The following is a 21,634-nucleotide window of genomic DNA, read 5'->3' on the forward strand; positions in this document are numbered from 1 at the left end:
ATAACTAGCTAAGTCAGAAGAAGGTCATGCTTCTTCTCCATATTATTTCCATTAAGAGAATCAATCACTTCAAGAAACTCTTGAAGACCAATTTCTCATTGGCTTTCAAATGCAACCAGATTTTGTTCTTAGAACTTCCTTCTGGTATTACTGTCTTTTATTCCTTTCTTGTCTATCCTTTGTTCCTATATTGTTCCTTGTAAAACGTTTTGGAGCTTATAAAGTGCTACATAAACAAAATTGACATTGACTGTACCGTTCCGGACAGCTGCTCTCAATAGGGTATGCAGACATAAATATGAAGTGCACACATGTTTGAACCAGTTAACCCCAAACAATGTCTCTTGGAGCTCCCTGCCAGAGCGCCACACCTGCTGAGCGACTTTCCTAGAAATTAGTCGGAACTGGTTCTACGGTCTATTTGGTATCAAAAGGATCAAGAGGGAACCCACCAGCCTACCGCTGGGAGAACCTGACCCGGAGGAAGAATTTAGAGGCCCAGGAGAGGCCTGGAGCCACAGGGTTGACAGAGGTGACAGGGGTCGATGTAGTGTGGAAGTGGTGTAACTGCTGCATAGGCCAAATCTCTCTGTTTATTATGTAGGGCTTTTATAACTAAAAATGTGAAGACCGTACAGGTGTTTTTACACATTTGCATAAAAAGAATGCGTAAAATGGTTGTTAGCTTGGCTAACCCATTATTGTCCCATTATTTTTCTTTTATGCATCAGTTTAATCTACAGTTTCTATCACTAAAAGACTGGGTGCTAAGGTGTGTTCAGCATCTGGCTGCTAATCAGGCACGAGCTAAGATTCTCACAGTAAAAAAAAAAAAAAATAAATAATATTGTACAACATTATCTAATTGATTTATTAAAAAGAGAAATGGAACAATTATTCCAACTGATATTAACTATTTTGGCTATTAGCTCCAGCTATAACAGCAGTTCAAGTTAAAATTTTTATTGCTTTCATTGAGCAAAAACTTGTAAAAAGAAAAACCAAAAAACCACTAAAATTAGTTGTGTTTATTTTGGCTCTTTAAAGAGTGACACTATACAACATGTAAACTAGTTAATCAGTTCTCAGTTAGGGTAGCTAGCTTGCAGCCAACTGGCTAACAAGCTTGCTAACTGTGGTTTATAAGCAGTGTTACCTTATTAAGGCTAATGAGTGGCGCTATTTTAGTCTGTTCTTCTGGACCTGAAATATTACAAACAACTGAATTCATCCTTTTTTACCAAGGGAAAAATGTAACAGCTTTCTTTTAGCCGGCTGACTGACAGTGTGCAACATAAATGCCTTAGGCGAAGCTTCACTCTAGCTGGAGAAAGTTTGATGTTCTTTCAGTCGTTATGCCATGTGCATGTATATCTGTATATGGTTACATGCCTAATTATTTGGTTGCCACTAGCTTGTTCGTGTTAAAGAAGTTAAAATTAGCTTAAAGTGATATTTCATTCTAAGAACCTCAAAGTCATGAATCATTTCCTTCATGGCTTATCCAGCAATCTGATACCCAAGATGCTCACATGCACATGTTTAGCTGACCCAAAATAATTGTAGATGATGCTATTCGGTACCAAATCATTTAGGCACATGTTATCAGTTTTATTTTGGGAGTCTGGCTCCCTCTCAAACGAGCATGCTGTTAATATCAGCTTGTTCAGATCAGATGGGAATAAAGTCAAAAAAGAGAAGCTGAGACAGAAATCCCCTTTCATGGCATTGCTTTGATTTTACCACACCTTCAGAAATTGGTTACCTCTTACTTTTTACTACCAACTTCAGTCCGATCTGCACCATTGCAGAATTTCAAAGTGAGATGTTCCTTCTGTGACTTACACTCTCCGGTGCCCTTGCAGTTCACCTCCAGGTCTACAGTGGACAGGCACAGTTTGTTGGCGTCCTGCGCTGACAGATCTGTGGACGGCTGCTGCGGCTGCTTTATTGCATTGCCCACACTGAGTCGGCGGCCCACCGTGGTCACCTGCCGGTAAAACTGTTTCCCAGTGATCTTGTGGTCAAAGCCCAGCCAGCTGAATTTGATCTTTACCCTAAAGGGACACATGAATGAGTAAGAGACACACAAGGTTTTTTGTGAGCCCATATATCTTGCAAACATGCAACATGACAGCTGAAAAAATATAAAAGTAAGAGGAAAATCTGAGCGAACAGAGAAAAGAGAGAAAACACCCTTAAAGAACCGTATGAAAGAGAGCAAATCCCTCCAATCTTCTGGCTTTAGGTTCTTTCCTCTTTAGGGCTCAGTGGGTTCTGCTGCTTTACAAGAGGATTTACCATATTGAAGCAAACTGGCATATCTATGCAATCTGCTATGTGTGTATTTGAGGGCTAAAGTATCAATGTCTTGTTTTGTAACAACCACAAACTACTGTGTATTTTAATGGGACTTTATAAAACAAGTCAACACAAGGGGGGGAATAACAAAAATAATTTGGATTTTTTGTAATTAGTTCTGAGCAAATCTGACTAGAGCTGCAGTGATTAATTGTGATTAATTGATTATTGAAATAATTGACAAATAATTTAGTAACTGAAAGAACAACATCCTCAGAGCAGCAATTATTCAAAAACTGTACAAAAAAATTCATATTTTAAGAAAAAAATTGTATTTTACAGAAAGTATTTACAGAGTGAGCATGTCTTTTGGTCTTACGTAAAGTCCATGTCCTCTGGACCTGGGAAAGGCTCAAGAGGCCAGTTGATGAAGCAGTTGAGGAAGACGAGGCCAGCGCAGCCGGCCCAAACCACCAGGATAGAGATGAAGGGGGCACCTAGCTCATAAATCACCTGGAAGCAGCAAGACAGAAGCCAAACAAAAACATCATAATGAAAAATCAATAACCCATCTTTTGCTGTCTTTTAGGAAAGAAATGATGGCTGAACAAACTGGAGCAAATCAAGAATGGCGTGAAGTTTGAGGATTTACCTTGATGCCAGGAAACGTGACGGCAGAGGAAGCATAGGATCCAATCATCAGGGCGATGAAGGTTGACCTCAGGTCTCCAAACATGTTGGGAAGCTAAAAAAAAAGCACCTATTTGTGATGGACATATTTCTCTCCTAGTCAGATTTTCAGGGTTAAAAGTAATCTGACAGGTCTTGGTGCATCGCTTCTATTATTAATTTAATGTTAAACTGGAAGTTAACAAGCATAAATAAGGTTATGTGATTCCATAAGAAAATGGTTCCAGCATCAACATAAAACGCAAAAATGCTCTGGAGGAAACTAGATAGTTGTTGATTTTTTTTAATACCAAAGAGCAAACAATGCTATTTTGTGTATTTTCATTTATGTTTTTTAGTCTTTTCTGTCTCATCTCACCGGAGAATCCTCTTCCACATGTTTACTGTATCCTGAGTTGCAACCAGTCAGTCTTACTGACTGGAAAAGACTTCACCCTTTCTGTCTGCTATTTTCTTTAAGTCTTAATGAAGCTGGTGATTATTTAAGGCACTTCTAAATAAATCACTCCGAATACAGATACACGTCAAACTTTTCATATTTTTACTATCAGCTACAATTTGTATAACTTTCCTTCTATTTCACAATTGAGCCCAATTTTGTTGTGTTAAATCACAAGAAATTGTCATGAAACGTTATATTGATTTGTGTGATTGTACTGAGACCAAATAGTGAAAAAGTTGAAGCCGAATGATTGCTACAGTGTACTGAATGTGAGCTGAATGTTTTTCTCTGCAGGAGTAAAGCTTTCAAGCTGATACACAAAATTATATCTATTGGATTTCCTTATCTAAAATCAGATTTTAGCTTGTGCTTCGAACAGCTCTGGAGGCTCTACACCAATCTTTGTCACCCAACAAAAGGTCACTGACTGGAAAAGAATGTGGTAAAATACACACATGTTGGCAGACGATGTTGAATCCCACAGATTTCTGATAAAGCTGTTCAGTAGTAAATTGAACTGGCTGAATATCATACCATCTGTGTTCTGGTGTTTGCAGCAGTGGAGTGAAGAAAAAAAGTTGGGGTTGCAATAAGTCATGCACAGCTCAAAAAGAGGACACCATGTTCTCAACCAGATGAAACAGTAAGCAGTTCTCTTCAGGAAGTCAAAAGCACAGAGGAGTGAATACATGTCTGAGTGGTTAATTATCTCTGTGATGTATGTCAGCCTAAACATTCTTTGTTGTTGTACTTTTGTGACATTTGAATTATTTAGAGTGGTTTCTAGAAGCTACAGAACTCAGCAGCAGTGAAACAGATGAGGCTGATTGTTAAAGGCAGTATTGTGGGTCACGTATAGTTTTTCTATCCTTCTCTAACTTGTCATGATTTATCCATCCAGATAAATTGCTCACCACATACAGTATGTCTAGAGTAACCAGCTTCCTGAACCTGCTCAGCCCAGACAGATGTCATCCTTTGGACTAACTGGAGCATAAAGTGAGATACCAAGAATCACCACAGGCTCCACAATTGAAAGCAAATTAAAAACTTTCCACATTCTCTGCAGCAGTACAGAACCAAATAGGTCTAATTTGAAAACCATAAAGGGAGAGATAGGGTAAGATGGCTAACCTACGTTCTGACCCAAAGCTGCTTTTTTTTGTCAAAATGCGATCTATGTACCATTTTTTTTAAATTACTTTTTAAAAATAGAACATTTTATCAGCTCTAGTGGTCTTTTTTTGATAGTTGTCAGACAGGAAAGCGAGTTGTGAGAAACGGGGACATGCAGCAAAGGTCAGTGGACTGGGGCGGCCATGTTGAGGACTAAGGAGTCGCATATCCTTTACCCTTGCACCACCAACATGCCTGAAAATATGTACTTTTAGGAATATTTTTACCACACTGTACTATTTAATTTTACTCAAGTAAAATTTCTGGATACTCTGGCAACTGCGACAACTTCGCTGAACGAACAACGAGTTTGTTTTAACCATAAATTCACCAAGCAATGACACCCACCAGCAGTTTTTGTTTCACAGGCTTTACATTGAACAAAATTGAGTTGTAAAAATGTTTCTTTCTTGTTTATTTTGTAATCATGTTATTTATATGAATTATTTTTCATTTTGGTTTTTAAAATACCAAAATTTCCACATGATTTTATATTTTGGTCCAACTGATGCAAGTTTTAAATAATAAAAGATTGATGCTTTCATCAGTTACTCAGTACTTGTGTAACTTCTTGGATGGCTACTTTTTACTTTTACTTGAGTAAAAATAGGTAAAATAATGCTACTCTTGGTTACAATGTTTACATACTCTACCCTACTATACACACAGCGAAGCACAGGCCTGTTTTTATGTCACTCCGAGATTTTCTCAGGGTTACTATGAGTTTAAGTCACAGCTAAAACCAGCATTTTCCAAAAACATGTGACAATCCGGTCTGGGCTGCTGCTCACGAAAGATGCAGTCTGGATTAATGGATTCGGTCGCGATGTGAAGTGTGAGTGAGCATGTAGCTGGGAGGAGCAGCTGCTTGGCCTGATGAGATGAAGATTAAAGTGTTTTTCTAGCTGGAGGAAAATAAACCAGATCAGGCAGGCAGTCAGTGGTCTGTAACTGTTATACATGAAGGAACAAAGAAACAGCTGTGGGTTCAGACCACAACGCAAACAGCTGTAACTTTAACAGGAACAGTCCCAGAACAGAAGAAGCGAGTACTGAGATGAGATATGACTGATTCTGAACACGCTTCATCAGCTGACTAACATTACTGTCATTTCCTAAAACGAAAGTAAGAATTTTTTTTTTTTAATGTGCTTACATTTAGACTCCAGGCTGTTATTCAATTGTACAATTTTTCAATAAATTTAATGACCCGATCTGCTCCTTTTCCAGGTTGAAAAAGTTACGTGACAATTCTGTGAATTTTAAACGGATTAGGTTGAATTTATTGCAGATTATTTTTCATCCACAAAGGGTCAAAATTGTATACACAAACTCCAATATGAGATTATACCCCCACTAAAGTCTCTTGAGGCATCAACAAGCTTCTGGCGTCATTCTAGCTCAATATTTGATCACTTTTCCTGGCAATAAATAAGTACTTAACGGGGCTGAGCAGGAGCTTTAATGTTATCCTCTTTTATCCAATCCAAAATCTGTTTTGATGTGTGTTTGTTCATTTTTCTGTTGAAACGCAAAGTTTTATCCAAGTTTAAACCATCTCAAACGGTCACTTTTAAATGAATGGAAATGAATTAGAAAGTACAAAATAAAACAACCAAGTAACCCTCAAGGCCTAAACAAACACCAAAGTCAGAATATGTGAAACAATATGAAAAAAATTCAGCTTTAAGGACTAAGATGAATCCAAAATTAAGCTTAGTAAAAATTTTCAGCAAAGTGTATTTGGTAGTAAACTCTGATAAAATAAGACAAGGAGATCGTTGGTCTCTTTGACAAAAAAATTAAAAGCCCCAAATTAATGTAATATGTCACATAAGTGGATATAAATTGATCAGAACTGTAGATTACAACAGGGAAAGTGTAGATTCACTTGGGAAAAAGCTGAAGGATTTAATAACTCCCAAATTTAGAAAAACCATAAAAATAAGAAAAATAGTGACTATTAAAATTTATGAAGAGTCTTGAAATGTCTTCAATACTTATATTTAATTTCCCTTTGGGATTAATAAAGTATTTTAATTTTGAATTGAATTGAATACACTGCAAGTTATTGTTGACAGTAGGCATCACCCAAGCTTTAGCTTTTATTTTATTTTATATCCATGTTACTGAATATTACAGCTTTGATAGAACAAGAATTAGGGTACCACTAGCAGGGTACAGTAAAGTTTAATGTTTCAGTTTATAGCTGTTTTAGGATGTTATCACAGTCGAAGACATGAGGCAACTCTTTGCACTGAAGGTTAAAATTACTAGATGATCTAGAATCAGGGCAATCTTTGTTTTGAGTATAACATACAGTCTGAGTTAAGATCATTAATTTTGAATTGCCATCATCTGTCCCCAAGGCTATCTTAGTCTCAAGGTGTTTTTCATGTTGTGAATTCCAACTAGATTTCCCAGAAGAGAACAGGGGCTTGTGTTGGTGACTTTTAATCATCAAAGGAATGTGTTTTCTATGTTTCTCAGCCTTCAAAGTACGTCACGTGACTCCTGATCAGTCTTTTAAAGTGTTTGTTTTGGAGATTTTGGCCCTTCTTTTACCTCAGCTGTTCTTTTCTGATTTGTCACTTCAAGACTTTACTAAAAAATATTAACACCTCTATTAGTTTTATAACCTATGCTACAACACAAATAATAGGTTTGGGATGTTCTTCTGCACAGATACATCAGGGATGGTCTTTGCTATTGCTTCTTGACAGAGTAGTTTCTTTGTTAGCTTTCCAATAAGTAGATCCAATGCAGGGAATCTACTATTTTGCTTAACCAAGCTTCTTAAATTCATCTTAAATGTGTTGGTTTTTTCAATGCTTTGTCAAAATTGCAGTGCTTCTCAGTCTCCACTTTGTGTTTCGGCTTTTATAAAGGCTTATCAACATCCTATAGATTTTATTATTCATCTGCCTTACAGGCAAACGACCTCCGACCAACGTATTTGCTTTTTCCTTGTCAACTGATGAGTCATTAAGGCTCTTCTCTGTACATACTGCACATACAGGAGTTTTAAAACTTTAGCACCAGCTCTGTGTTTTGTCAGCCATCATTGTTTAGTTGAGTTGCTGCAGGCAAAGGGAGCAGCTTAAATATCTGTGTTTGCAGAAATGTCATGCAAAATTGTATGCTAACTTGGGTAGCTTAAAACAGAACAAAATATTTTCGTTCTGTTTATATTGGCTTTTTAAACAACTCTACACTTTAATCAAACTGTGGTTTGTTTGTCAAAAAAGTCCGGTTTGTTTGGAAAGGTGTGAATGTGCCATCGAACTCTGATGTGGACCAAAAAAACGGACTCTGGTCTACCTAAAAACTTAGGTCTCAGTTGAAGCAAACTCTAGCACAGTTTGAATGCATATATGAATGGTAACCAGACTGGAGAACGCTCCAAAAGCATGAAGGGTACTATATAGCGCAGGGCATTCTGGGTAAATACAACCAAAACATACATGAGTGTCTAGTGCTAGCGTGAAAAATGGCTTATGGTTTTTGCCAAAGAAAAAAAAAGAAATCCTACTGCAAATCTGATGCCACTCCGGTTTTGATAACATTTCGTCTTCTTTAGAGGTTGTTTGTGTTGTTTCCTTCAGTGGTTCTCAGTCCAGCTCCAACTCAGGTGAGGAGGTTAACAGGCTTTTAAAAGGGTTTGGTAGTTTGATTCAACAGTGTAGTGTGAAAACGAACTGCACCAGCTGAAAATGTAGCAAATGTTGCCACTTTGGTCTCCAGTCAAACTGACTCTACCTAACTAACAGGTCTTAAAACACCCTGAAAGCAGCTGTCAGTAATGTTTACCTGCTTCAGTCCTGGTGAGCTTGCATTTAAATGTGTGTGCACCATTCATCATTATTATTGAGGGTATTTCAACAATTCCTCAGGCAGAAGTGACACTTTCCTAGTCTAACCCTTGTCTCAAACTGGGAACATGTTCTGCAAACAAGGTTTCCTGTGCGTATTGGAAGTGGTGTTAGATAAGACTGTGTGCTGAGTGTTGAAAACTAAAGTGGATAAAACAGATTGCATTATGACTATTTCCTTACATAGCCCAAGGAAAAGAAGGGGAAACATGCTGAGCCACTTAAACTTACTGAGTAAAAAGAGGAAAGAGGAAAGAAAAAAATCAGTAACGAAAGGAGGAAGAAGGGTTTTTTGTTGTTGCTGCATCGAGTGGAAACTTCAGCTGCCAGAACCAGCTCTGACCGGTCCTGTCGTGACGCATTAAGCGGGACTCCTTCCATCATAAAGAGCAGCCAAGTGGACTGGAAGATTAGCAAACACCAGCTGACGAACAGCAGACAGCATGCCTCCATTGACCTGACGTCAGCTTCTTGTCCATCTTAAAACACATTCCTCTCACTGCAAGGATTCCTCATGAGATTACATCCGTCATAACTCTTTGGTTCCTCTATCCAACCCTTACATCCTTAATATAACGACTAACTTCTTTCAGTTCCTTCTACTTTGAAGCTCATTCATAAATACTTTGAATGTCTTAGAACCATATCAGCTTCTGCTTCATCAAGAAGGGTGTGAGGAAGATGATCACTCGTGTGACCATTTCACACGGTCCATACATATGAAATATGGTTGGTGCTGGGTAACAGACAGAGCCTCACGTGTTGCTGTGGGTGTGGACGCACTGCACAGATTCAGATGTACTGAATGTGTACCATTACCAGCATAGAGGGAGTTCTATTTAAGAGTTTTTTAAATGACAAATAGAAGGGCTTCATGCTGTGTTTTCCACAAATAGAATAGGATGTCATTCCATCCAAATACAATCCATGTTTTCCTTAGAGGCTAAATGTGGCCAAAGAGAGGGGAGGATATGGAAGGGAGGAGATGATTGGGAAAATAACAGACAGGCTAGAAAATAATCCAAGAAAGAAGGACTACATTTCTGCAAAGTTTGACTAACTCTAACTAGTGATGATGCTGGATTCGGAGATCCATTCACATAAATGACAGAAAAGGTTGTTAAAGCTCTCACTGTTGGCTATGTTTAATAGAAACAAATAAAAACAGCAACTAATTAAAAACTTTTTGCAGGACCAATGAGAAGCTGTAAACCACAGCCTGTACAGACACACCTGCACACACAGCAGCATGCACAAACTGTTGCATGTCCATGACATGCTTTTAATAGCTGCATGTGGGTCCCGCCTCGACAAGACGGAGGAGGCTAAAAGCAGGAGAAGAGGAAAACAAATCTAAGATTGGGAGGGGGGGGAAAGGCAGAACAAGACAGATTGAGAAACAGGGGTGTGTGTGTGTGTGTGTTAATTCAAGTCCCAGCATAACAGCAGAATTGGGTGGAGAAATTCTCTTGTTGCAGCTTCCTGTTTGGATCTTCCTCGCCAGTATGTCTCTGAGTGCGTGTGGGTGTGTGTGTGTGTGTTTGTCATTCTGTTGTGACAAACAGAATGTCCATTCTGCCACAGTTCAAGGAAAGCACTATCATGCAGGAGTAATGTACCACAAACCCAAACACAGATTTTAGGTTAAGTGTAACTCTCATATTGTTGTGTGCTATTAAGGTCAATGTGCATCTGGCAAAAATACAATAATCCATGTTTCTTTTGCGAATGAAATAGTAATGAAGAGTTTTCTGGCTTCAAACCGCAGCAGTGAAAAATAGATCACAGAAGCTGCCTCCATCCTTACATGGTATCTCCTATGATGCAGCACAATCTGAGTGATGATATCATCCCAGCCACCATATCTGCTGATCGGTAACCTGCTCTACTATGCACACATCTGCTCTTCCCTTTCTAAACAATTCTGCACCACAATCCCTCATCTATCGTCTCATCTGATCCTCCTGTCTAAAGTATCTGTCTCTCCATCTCCCCTATTCCTTGAAAGTGGACTAATGTACTCTCCTGTTCCACTTCCTCTCCTGTTCAGCTTCTTCTTTTAATGTCTGCTCCTTATTCCTAATAATGTCTTCTCACCTTCGATCCAATTAGTAGTCTACTTTTATTTATTATTATCTATAATGAACCTATATTTCCTTTAAAGCTATATATAAACAAAATTTCACTCAGATGCCCTAGGAAATCGGCTCAACCGGTCGGAAACTAAAAAATACCAACAATTTGCAATCACTAAATACAGCATATTCAAGCGTTAACAGATTGCCATGACAACACTTTTCAGTGTGGAAGTTGTTAATAAGAGAGAAGAAAGACTTTACAAGAAAATTACACTTTCTAAAGTATTTTAAGACATGTCTGCAATTTACTCAATCTGCAAGAGTAAAAATTTTAATAAGATAACTCTAACTCTAACTTTTATCTTTTTTTTTATTTGATTTACACCGAGAACGCTCTATCACAACAGCATGACATCACCAGAGCTCCCAATATATTTGATTAATTTACATCAAAGGAATTGTAGAAATAAAACAATGTCTCTAAATTTTTTTTCTAAATTTAAGTCCTTAAATGGAAATCAGAAACAGACACAGGATTAGCAGGTTAAAGCTTCAGAAAAAGTTTTAAGAAATTTCTAGTCAGCTGTACCCCCAATCAGACAATATTTAGAAAGTAGGTCTTATATTCTGTACTGCTTCCACGGACTGGTTTTATTGAGCAAACATTAATGGTTCTACAACTTTGAGATCTTTTACCTTTGAATTTACAAATTGCATGACTATGTTTAAAGAAAGGAACTGTGGAAGAACCGTTTGAGTTTTACAACAAACATCCTTATGATTGGTTCATGAAATGTTCACTGCCATGTCCTAAAACAAGATGGACGGTTGTTAACCCCAAATTTTAGCCGTTTTACTCTGGAGAGTCACAATATTTCCCCTTGAGAACAGAATCTGGAGCTATGCTGTGAATGTATAGATTGTTACACATTCTAACAAAATCATTGTTTTTAGGACAAAGGAATAACAAATAAGTAAAACCTTTTTGCCTCTCTAATTAGTTCTCCTCTGCATTTGCACTTGTAAGTGTAGCTAAAACAGGAAAATATAACTCGTTCTTACCGTCAGAGAGGTAAAGGTCATACACATGCCTCCAAAGCCGTTCATCGCCAGAGCAAAGAAGATCAGGATGGAAAGACCTGACAGTAAAACAGGACAGATAAGCCAAGTCCGGCTTGACTGAATAAAATGTAGATGTTCGGGATCATGGAGGACCAAACAGAACACAACAAGATACGTACCGTTAGGATCGCTGGCACCATAAGCAATTAGGAGGCAGGACAAGGAGAAGCAGGCACTGGGAACACAAAGTTTTAGTTATGCATAAGAAGAAGAAGAAGACATTTTTAATGAAGAGGGAGCTTCTTCTCCATCCTCACCTTCCTAGAAGTCTTAGCTTACGCGGGCCATACTTGTCCATGACAATGCCCAGAGGCAGAGTAATGGCTGACAGCAGGAAGGAGCCCACAGTGAAGGCCAGATTCAGCATCTCATCCTGGTCTTTGCAGATAGGCCACTCAGTCTTAGACTGGGATGAGTTAGAGATGTTGAAGTTGGAGCCGTTTTCTACAAGAAAGGAACAAGAGAAAAACTTTTTTCTTTACATGCGAATATACATATTTTTTATTCTTACATTTACATCTCAACTGCTTCTAAAACAACCCAAGCACACACACACGCGCGCACACACTCCCAGCAGTTTGCTGAAAATCAGTTACTGTTTTTTGGTGTCTGGAAAATGAGCCTTTCCAAAATCCTAAATCACAATTGACCACTGCACCATTACTTAGCAACCCCAAGTAGCCCAGCATAGCCTCAACTAGCAACACAAGCAAAGTCCAGCTAACTACCTAGCAGCCCCAGGAAACACCAGCTTGTCACCTAGCAACCCAAGCAGAGCTCCAATACCTTTGATCAGGTAGTTTTACCGCTACACGCGCTATACAATGGCTGCTGAAAAACTGTATACTGTTGACTAACTATCCAGAAACCACTTCCGGGATCCTTGTTGGTTGTGCAGGAAGATCTATTAATGATTTTCAAATATGTAAGGTTGTATAATTGCTCATCTGTTTGCAGCCATTTTCACGTGTGAATGTAAATGTTGAGTTTGGGGACCTGGCTAGCAGTAGCTTATTTAGAGTTTAAGTGACAAGATGGCCTAGAACAGCTCATATTGAAAAAAGTTCAAAATAGGCAGAACTGAGCAGACTTAGGTCTCCTCTAAGAATAGCTGTGTGCAAAGAATGTAATGAACTTGTTTTGTGACCTATTCTAACATGTTCAAGGAAGCATAATAGGTCACCTTTAAAATACTTGTTGCATTACTGTTCATTTTAACCCTGAAATACCAAACTGTAGTATTACCTAGTGCTGATATACTCTCAGGACATGTTGGTAATATCTTAGCTTTCAGACATGTCATTGGTGTACATTTAAAGTATTGCTTGCTGGGGACCAAACCTCTGTTACCTCACTGCCAATGTCCCTTGCAGCCGACTAGCTGATTGAAAAACCAATGAATTAAAGGTTGAGTAAACAATCCAGAGGGGGGACAAACTCAATCCTGGGTAAACAGCCCCCAGAAATAGTCATCATCTGAACTTTGGCGTGGTGGAAGGAACTTTCTGTCTCACTCCCTCAGCTGAATCACTGGTAAACACAGTCCACCGAGTTCATTTGGAGTCTATTTCTGTCCTGATGCTCTATCGGTGTGTCAAAATCTGTTGGTATAAACAGATAGATGGTGTGCTGGGAACACAGCCGACAGGGGAACAGCTCATCCCCCACCTTGACTTGCTTGCTATAAAAATGTCAGAGAGCCTCATGGAGAATCTACATATCACAGCCCCTCCAAATGCAGGGAAACAATTTTCTAGAGACAATTTTATTTCAGTTAAGAGCTTAGCTGTCAAGAACAACTAAGCTCTTAACTTTATCTATGAAGAACAGATCTGAAACTGAGTTTTCTCTCTGTGCTCGGGCTAAGAACGTAATGTTGGTTTCTCTCTTCGCTGAGTCAGCTCACAGTGAAACAGGACAGGGAAGGAGATGTTGACGCCAGCAGCCTTCTGGAAAAGGGAGTTGTGGGTGGGTTCAGAGCAACAGGAAGCTCCGATGTCAGATGAAATACTACCTGAAGTAGAAAACTTGTTTGTGTTTATAAAAGTTTAAGTAGGCGAAAGGCTAACTGGACCTAATGAATATCTGATTGCTGAAGTGTTTGAATGCGGATGCATAAATTCACAGAGGGATGTGAGAATGGTGGATTTTGGCAGGCTAATTTTTAGTTCCCACAGCCAAAGCAGAACCGAGGTGATCAGTCATCAGAACTCAGCAAAATGGCTGATATAAATGTGAGGATGTAGCATCCATCAATACTCAGTCAAATTTGGCCACTTGTCTTGTGGTCAGATAGGATTGACAGCACCTGTAAATATATTATGTAAAATTTTGCAACAAATTCTCAATTGGATTTAGGTCTGAAACAGATGTGAAGGGGTATGAATACTTTTTCTTTTTAAATCAGAGTCGCAGACTGCCTTTATAAGGTAGAACAGATTTTGCTGAGTCAAATGATAAAACATTTCATACTTTAAATAGCGTCTTAGCATTAACAAAGTTTAATTAAGTGTTTCCACTTGGTATTTCCAAAACTTAGGTGAGGGGAGTTTAAAATGGAAACTTTTCAGCATGAGTTGGATGACTTGTTCTCCCAGCAAATCTGGTATCTGAAGTGTTTTTTGAGCATTAAGTGCTGACTGTGTGGCTAAAGACAGCCAGCAGCATCTGTCCCTCGGCGGCTCCGCCTGCTGACTAATCAAATGATCGCAGCAAACCTGAGTCAATAGGGAAAGAACCTTGCACACACACACACACACGCCAATACATGTGCGCACACCCACAAAGACCAGGCAGAATTGATCCTCCTCAGTGAAAGGTCTCTCTGTGTTTACTGCACACCTGCTAAACTTTAGCGAACTCTCGTGTCAACACCATGAAGAAAAACCAGTGAGTCTGTCTTTTCAAATGACCTTTTCTTTCACAGCTTGGTCATGTGCAAACAAGATCTCCTCCAACACATTTGGATTACTCATTAGAAAATTGTGCCAGTAAAAAGCCGTGAGATACCGCTCACAGTAAAAGTTAAAACAATGCCGTGGCAGAGACGCAGTCAGAGGGGAGATGTCCAAGAGATAAACTTAACAATGGTTGTTTTAATAAACAACAGAGGGAGGAAAACCTCCCAGAAACAGGCTTCTGTTCGGACAAACAGTGCAGGAACTATAGGATATAGTCATTATTATGCACATTTAAAATGACCTATTAGATAGTTATCTGAAAACCTACATAGAAACAGACATTTTTACCATTCAAATGTCCCGTGTTTGTCCTTTGTTAAAGACTTTCTTCTTTTAGTCAGAAACAAGCTTTTCATATGACTGATGATGAATATTTGAGCAATGAGGGACACTGAGATGACACAGAGCTTGCTTCATGAGTCAAGTTAGAAACATAAAGTGTTATGCATTTCATGTCTGTCTAACCTTTGACACAGATAAGCGAGACACCAGCAGAACAACCACAAAATGAAACCGCAAGGCCACATAATAGAAAGACACACTGAGAGGTACAAGAAAACAAACCATAAATAAATACAACCCACGATGTGTACAGGTTGTTTTCTGCTCATTCTGTGACTGAATCTTACATCCTTTTAATCGTTTCACTCCAAGACAAATCTGAGAACTGTCTTGCAGTCGTATGACTTGAAAATTTAGGTCAGTGGTAAATGTCTTGGGGCTTTAGTTGGCAGCTGACTACATCAACAGAAATCCCAGACTAGACTTCCGCTTGTGTCAGTCAGACTTCCCCCCAAAAAAGTGATTATAAGGCTTAAATGTTGCAGAGTGATGGTTTTGAGGCTAGGTTTTAGATAGTCTGACAAAACAATGTTCTAGGGAAGTATTTGGCAAACCAAAAAGCTGCAGATCTGCTGCATAATTATGTATGCTTATACATTCACAGAGGTTTTTATGAGTTAGTAAGAAGCCAGTAGCACCATATCAGAAGCCATAGCAAACATATATGCTATGACATTTCTTGTTATGATCTTCAGACACGGGAGTGATGTGAACTTTTGTGGGTTGAGTCACTGTAATCTGTCAATCATAGGATTATTCAGGTGCTACTTTTCTACCTTCCACAGCAACGAGATGTACTGCAGTGCAAATTTTAGCTTGTACACCAACAATAACGAGTGACTAATTGGTTTTTACAGGTCTCAATATAAACTTTGACATAAGTGTTACTTGCTCACCACAGTTTAACATTGTAAATTTTAACTTTTATTTAACAGGTTTCATTTACATATAATTTAAGGAACCAAATTAGTCAAGTTGTATTAAAGGAGTTAAAGAAGTATTTCAAGGTCTGTTCTTTGAGCTACAGGGAGCCAGTAAGGACTTTAAAACTGCAGTGATGTGCTCTACTTTCCTAGTTTTAGTGAGAACGCAAGCAACAGTGTTTTGGATCACCGGCAGGTTTTTGACTGATTATTTTAGGCAGACTTGTAGGTTTACAATAATGCTTTACTAATCCAACTGAAGGGAACATTTTCAGTAAACTTTTTGCTGGAAAATATTAATTAGTGGATACCCAGAAGGCATTGTAATACTCTTGGCTTCAAATGGTTTTCTTTCTTAATCAAATCTTAATGTTTTTTCCAGTGCGCCATCACAAGGCACTATAGCAGACAGCAAATTGAAGTGGAGAATAGCAAAAAGCAATTTAGCTGAAAGTCTGAGAGTCATCTGAGAGTAAAGGATAGAAAGGACCAACCGGTTTCTTTTCCAGTAAAGCTCTGCTTATTTTACAGTTACATTAGTAGAACAAAGGTCTGCTTGTTACACAGGAACGATGACGGTGATGCACATTTGCATTTAGAGCAGGTAACTGAGATGAAATCACAAGAAGTCATGCCAGTATTTTTTATCTCTACATGACAACACATGAACTTCCAGCCTTGTATACAACTCATTATATGTTAGATTAATAGAATATGGTCCTCGACAAAGGTCTGTGTAATGAAGTTGGTGTAAAACTACAGCATTACTTCCAAAAAATAGGCTTTTGTTCACAGAATGTAAAAGTACTTATCTGAATGTTCTCTTTTAGTGCAAAACAAGAGCTATTTTGTCCCAGTAAATAGTTTGAATCACATTTCAAACATTTAGGACTCTGCTTCATCAAATATTATGCTAGTAATTGAAAAAATAACAACTCTGACAAAAGATCAGATAATGCACGCAGACAGGTGAGAAAAAATAAATTATTTCACACAAATAGCAGATTGCATTTCTATCTTTCTCCCTTTGCAAAACAAAAGAAAATGCACAAAAATACAATAGGAGGGTGAAAGAAATCTGCTAAGCCAGAGATCATGTCGTTGATGGAGATAGACCAGCTTTTATTTTATATCCTGTTGCACTTGCACAAAAACACCAAGACAAAACCCCTTTAAAGCCTAATAATGCCCCCCTGAGTGCAGCAGCTCACCACACATCCTTTGATCATGGTGAGCAAGGGACAGAAAGAAATGATAATGAAATTATTTTTGTTTTGTTTGACCATTCAGAGCTCCATATTAAGCTTATTTAGAGGCAGTTCATTACAATTCAACATGTTAAATAAATAAGAGTGCTCATACGTTTGCTGATAAATCTGATTTCATCACACCTCAGGATACTTGCTGGTAAAATTACATAAAAATAGGTGTGGTTTGCCCCAAAACCTGCAGAAATCATCAAGCTAGCACAACACAGAGGGTGTTGCAACAGGCCTGTTTGGATGGTTTTCTCATTGTTGCTTTGTGCATACCCTGAAGCTCCATAAAAATAACTTGCAGTGTCCAGACAGTGTTTTTTGGGAAGATAGAAGATGAAAACAGGCTGGCAGCAATTAAAATACACAAAAAGCCCTGCCTGTAGATTTCTAATGCATCACAAACAGCCAAAATCGATGTCATTTATTAGTCTGATTACTTCAGAATACTGCATTAGACATAACAAAGAAAGACAGACATTTGCACCGATCTAACCCACTGGTCATAAATGATAACTCAGGTAAAGACAGACACACCTGGAGCTTTGCACAGGTAGGAATAGAAGCCCTCAAACTTCAGCATGATGAGCAGGGATGACCAGCCGAGCAGCACAGCAGAGAAGAGCAGGTTTTCAATGACCGCCGTGACGGCCATCCACCAGCGGCGTCTGAAAGCTGTAGAGAGGGTTGGAGCCATTTCTGCTAGCCTGGAGGCACACTGACCGGACCTGATCTAAGGGAGGCTGCAGGTGCCTTAAAGACAAGAAAGGGAATAGACAGAGAAGAAGATGAGTCTTAATCACATTAAAATATGTCAAAATGTCGACAAGAGAAGCTCTGATCTCCCTTTTCTTATTAAAACCAGGTGAATTCATGTTTTTTTAGGTTGTCAGTTTGTGCTACAGTAATTCCCATTCTTAATGTTTTTCTCCCCTGCCCTTAAAAGACAACTATGGAGTGGAAAGATATAATTTGGCTTCATTTGTAACAAACCTAAGTGACCAGCTGAGTAACTGGAATCAAGAGACTTAATTTATTTATTATTTGGAATTTGAAGCAAGTTTCTTGAAGCAATAGCATTAATTTCAAACTTTGCAAATTCATATCCACATTTTGTCCCTATCTGCCTTCATTTTGTATTTAATTCACTCTCATATCAACGCATTTATGTTTGGAGTTCAATATTTTTCTGAATTAAAGAAATAAGTAGTCACAAAAATATGCAAATTGTATATATAATTGAATGTAATTTTAGATTTTTCCCAAAAACTGAATTGGGGTGTTATAATTGACAGATTGACACCCGGATTAAGCCAGAATAACTCAAACCAACTTCCTTTCTGCAGAAATTATCCATTGAAGTTTTCTTACATGAAGTACGCAATTTGCTAATAATGAAATTAACAAATTTAACTTCATTTCTTAATGGAAAACTGTTTTGGATCAGAATGAGGAATAAGTCAAGATTTTTAGGATGACCTCTTTCAAAAGATTTATAGAACAAATACTTGGATTATTTTCACTAAATAATATATTGCATGTTTTAAAACTGCCTGAACAACAACAGCCTTCAGGTGACTTTTTATGCAACTACCAAGTTCAACTCTTTGTTCCCAGCACTGTAATGATGGTGGAGAACAACAAACAACTGAAGCCTCAAACCCCACCTTTAAATATTTATTACTACGCCCACATATATTCTGATTGGCTGCAAAGTTTAAGGTCTCTTCGCTCATTGGCTGCTCAGGACATGGCTTCAAGTTACTACACGTGAGGCTGTTGCTGCATTCTTGACTGATAGGAAAAGATTGCATCGAGATGTTTTCCTGACAAAAAAAAAGACTGCTACAGTTAGCTCCTACGCTTCAAACACTCATGTACAGAATTAGCTTTCTCATTTCATATCAGTGAAGCCGTACTCGGTTAAAGAGCGGCTCTCGAGGTCTGCTAGGTTAAAAAGGTGGCACCGTAATTCCGTCATGAAAAAAACACCCCACTTTAAAGGTCAACGCATTTTATTTCAATATTATATCCACGAAGCGTGAAACTTGTATGTGCAGTTAAAGAAAATACAAAACGACTGAGTGGAGGGGATTTTATTTTTCTTTAAGAGAAAACGTGTTGTTTACTGGAAACTGCACTGAACGTGAATGCAGCGCGAGCTGAAGCCAGTTCGAACCGGTACGGCGCGAGACTGCTCTGTAGTTGTGCACGAGCGCTGCTGTAGAGATGCTGGCAGCCGCAGCAGTCAGTGTGTAGGTGTAAAGTGAGCAGTAGTTTAACTGCATTAACAGGTAAGGCTCATGATTAAAAACAAAAATAGTGCAGTTTGCAACAAAGCATTTTGTTAGCAGAAAATTAGTACGCGCTTTGTGTGCGCGCGTTTCTGCATAAACGTAACTTTTCGTCTCCCACATGTGAACAATAAGCAACATATAAAATAACAAAGGCGCCATTTTACTCTCATTTGGCATACCCTTTATCGCTGTGAGAACAATTAAAGAATATAGAGCTGGAGGAAATGCTGCCTTGAAACTGGTCTAAACTGGACTGAAATCATCTGCACAATAACCCCCCTTCCTCTCCTCCATCACACCCATCCATCGCTTCCTCTGTGAAGTTAACTACGACGCAAACATAGCGCTTCCGCCGAGGAGTTTTAATGTCAGAAAAACACATTTATTATTTCCTAATGTGAATACAAATATATGGTGTTGAACTTCGACGCCAAATTGTATGACTCTTAAAAAGAATCAGATGCATTTTAATTTGCGTGTTATTGTTCGTGGAATTATTCATTTGATTTCGATGCTTTTATTGTGAAAGCATTTATTAGCTTTTTCTGGATTTCTTTGTGTCTTGACAGAGCAATTAAAGCGCTCAGCTGTTCAGCGATAACAACAGCAGCGAGCAAAACATCCTCCTCCTGGAACAAAGACAGTTCATCACGGGCAGCAAAACACAACCAATTTAAATTATACATAGTTACATACTAAATTTTAAAATGCACGATACGCCCTTTCTTCTGCATTTAACAAATAACTTTAATGCAGCACTGAAAAATGTCTGACTTCCAGAGTCACAGATATCTGTCAGCCTATATAACTAAAAATGGCGACAGAGAGATAATTTTACCGCAATATATATTTTTTTCTTATAGTTACAACGTTAACGACCAAAAAGCGGAAGCTGTCTTTGCCGACAAATAGTAACAGTCCTGAAGTTCGTATACAGTGTTTTCGGACTGTTGCGCCGTCATTTAATGTCACCATGAAGCAGAGATGAAGAGGAAGCGACTCAGAGGTGACCTGAAAGCCACAAAATGCCTCTAATTTCATTACACTGTGCTTTCTCAAAGCCAGCCGCATTAGGAGACATCCTGTACTCTTCTGCCGGGGCTGTGTGTGTGTGTGTGTGCGTGTGTGTGTGTGTGTGTGGAGCATATTCGGTAAATGCGGACAGCCTCACCTGAGCGCGGGGATGCTCGGGTTGGGACAAGCGGGACAGCTCCTTCAGCTCTGTCTCCGCGGCTCCAGGCGTCCCTCGCTGACAAACAGACTAAGCAGGGATGGACAGTCACCTGCGGGGATGTCTGCTCGCTTTTCTTCTCTCACTTGGTTTCTGTAAATTTGGTTCTTCTTTCATTGCTGCTGTTTTTATATCAGCTGCAGCGGCACCGCACAAACAACCGAGCCTTCGTATTGGTCCGTGGCTAAGCTGAGAGACCACCCTCAACCAACCATATTACATAGGTGCGGTGTTTCCCAATGTTTTTGTTTAGCATGGAGAAACGTTTTTTTTTTTTTTTTTTTTTTTTTTGAGAATGACTGGATGCAGGGATAATTATCCGAACCAAAACAACTTTTAAATCAAAGCAAAAAATTATACCCTATATTTTAAAAAAATATTTACCAAATCTGAAAACTTCAACAAAGATGGCTGATTATTAAACACACCAAGATAAACAAAGTTCTTCTATTTCACAAAAGTGACTTCTTTAATCTATGGATTCTGCAGCTAACTTTACATCTACTTTGCTTATTTTTATTTTCATACTTTAAGCATTCAATATGGTTTGTATAATTTTTGTTTATTCCGACACTTGTAAACACTTCCCTGTGCTGCTGCTAATACTCCCTTAGTCGTGTGAGTTGACACCCTGTTTACATCGCTTCTTCATACCAAAAGTGTAGTTCCTAGAAATCAGGGTTCACATGTTCCGACTGGAAGAGAAGAGGGGGTGAAGACTTTGGGACAGGAAGGGCGACATCTAGTGGCTACTTATTAATAAACAGGACATTCAATACTGGAACACCTTGCAAAAATATCAACACCCTTGATGTATTTTTACAATCAAGAACTGCAGCGTATTTTAGAGGGATTATGCGGGAGAACGCCAACTACCACATACTTGCAAAGTGGAAAAAATTGTGTCTTTCAATGTTATTTTTTTTATATTTAGAATCTAAAAA

At 38.6% G+C, this 21,634-nt stretch overlaps 1 protein-coding gene across 1 annotated transcript in view; it reads right to left on the reverse strand.

Moving 5' to 3' along the window:
• Positions 1-20,851, reverse strand: part of LOC102222878 (large neutral amino acids transporter small subunit 4-like) — a 28,446-nt gene extending 7,595 nt beyond the window's left edge. Inside the window, exons 1-8 of the mRNA XM_005804548.2 lie at positions 20,631-20,851; positions 17,700-17,915; positions 11,939-12,125; positions 11,801-11,856; positions 11,622-11,698; positions 2,954-3,046; positions 2,681-2,814; positions 1,846-2,057 (exon numbers count right to left, since the gene is read on the reverse strand). Of these exons, the coding sequence (XP_005804605.1) occupies positions 1,846-2,057; positions 2,681-2,814; positions 2,954-3,046; positions 11,622-11,698; positions 11,801-11,856; positions 11,939-12,125; positions 17,700-17,859 (919 nt within the window). The 5' untranslated portion in view covers positions 17,860-17,915; positions 20,631-20,851. The remainder of the gene's footprint in view (positions 1-1,845; positions 2,058-2,680; positions 2,815-2,953; positions 3,047-11,621; positions 11,699-11,800; positions 11,857-11,938; positions 12,126-17,699; positions 17,916-20,630) is intronic.
• Between the last annotated feature and the right edge of the window lie 783 nt (positions 20,852-21,634).

This window comes from Xiphophorus maculatus, chromosome 18, assembly GCF_002775205.1.
Source record: "Xiphophorus maculatus strain JP 163 A chromosome 18, X_maculatus-5.0-male, whole genome shotgun sequence".
NCBI classification, from domain to species: domain Eukaryota; kingdom Metazoa; phylum Chordata; class Actinopteri; order Cyprinodontiformes; family Poeciliidae; genus Xiphophorus; species Xiphophorus maculatus.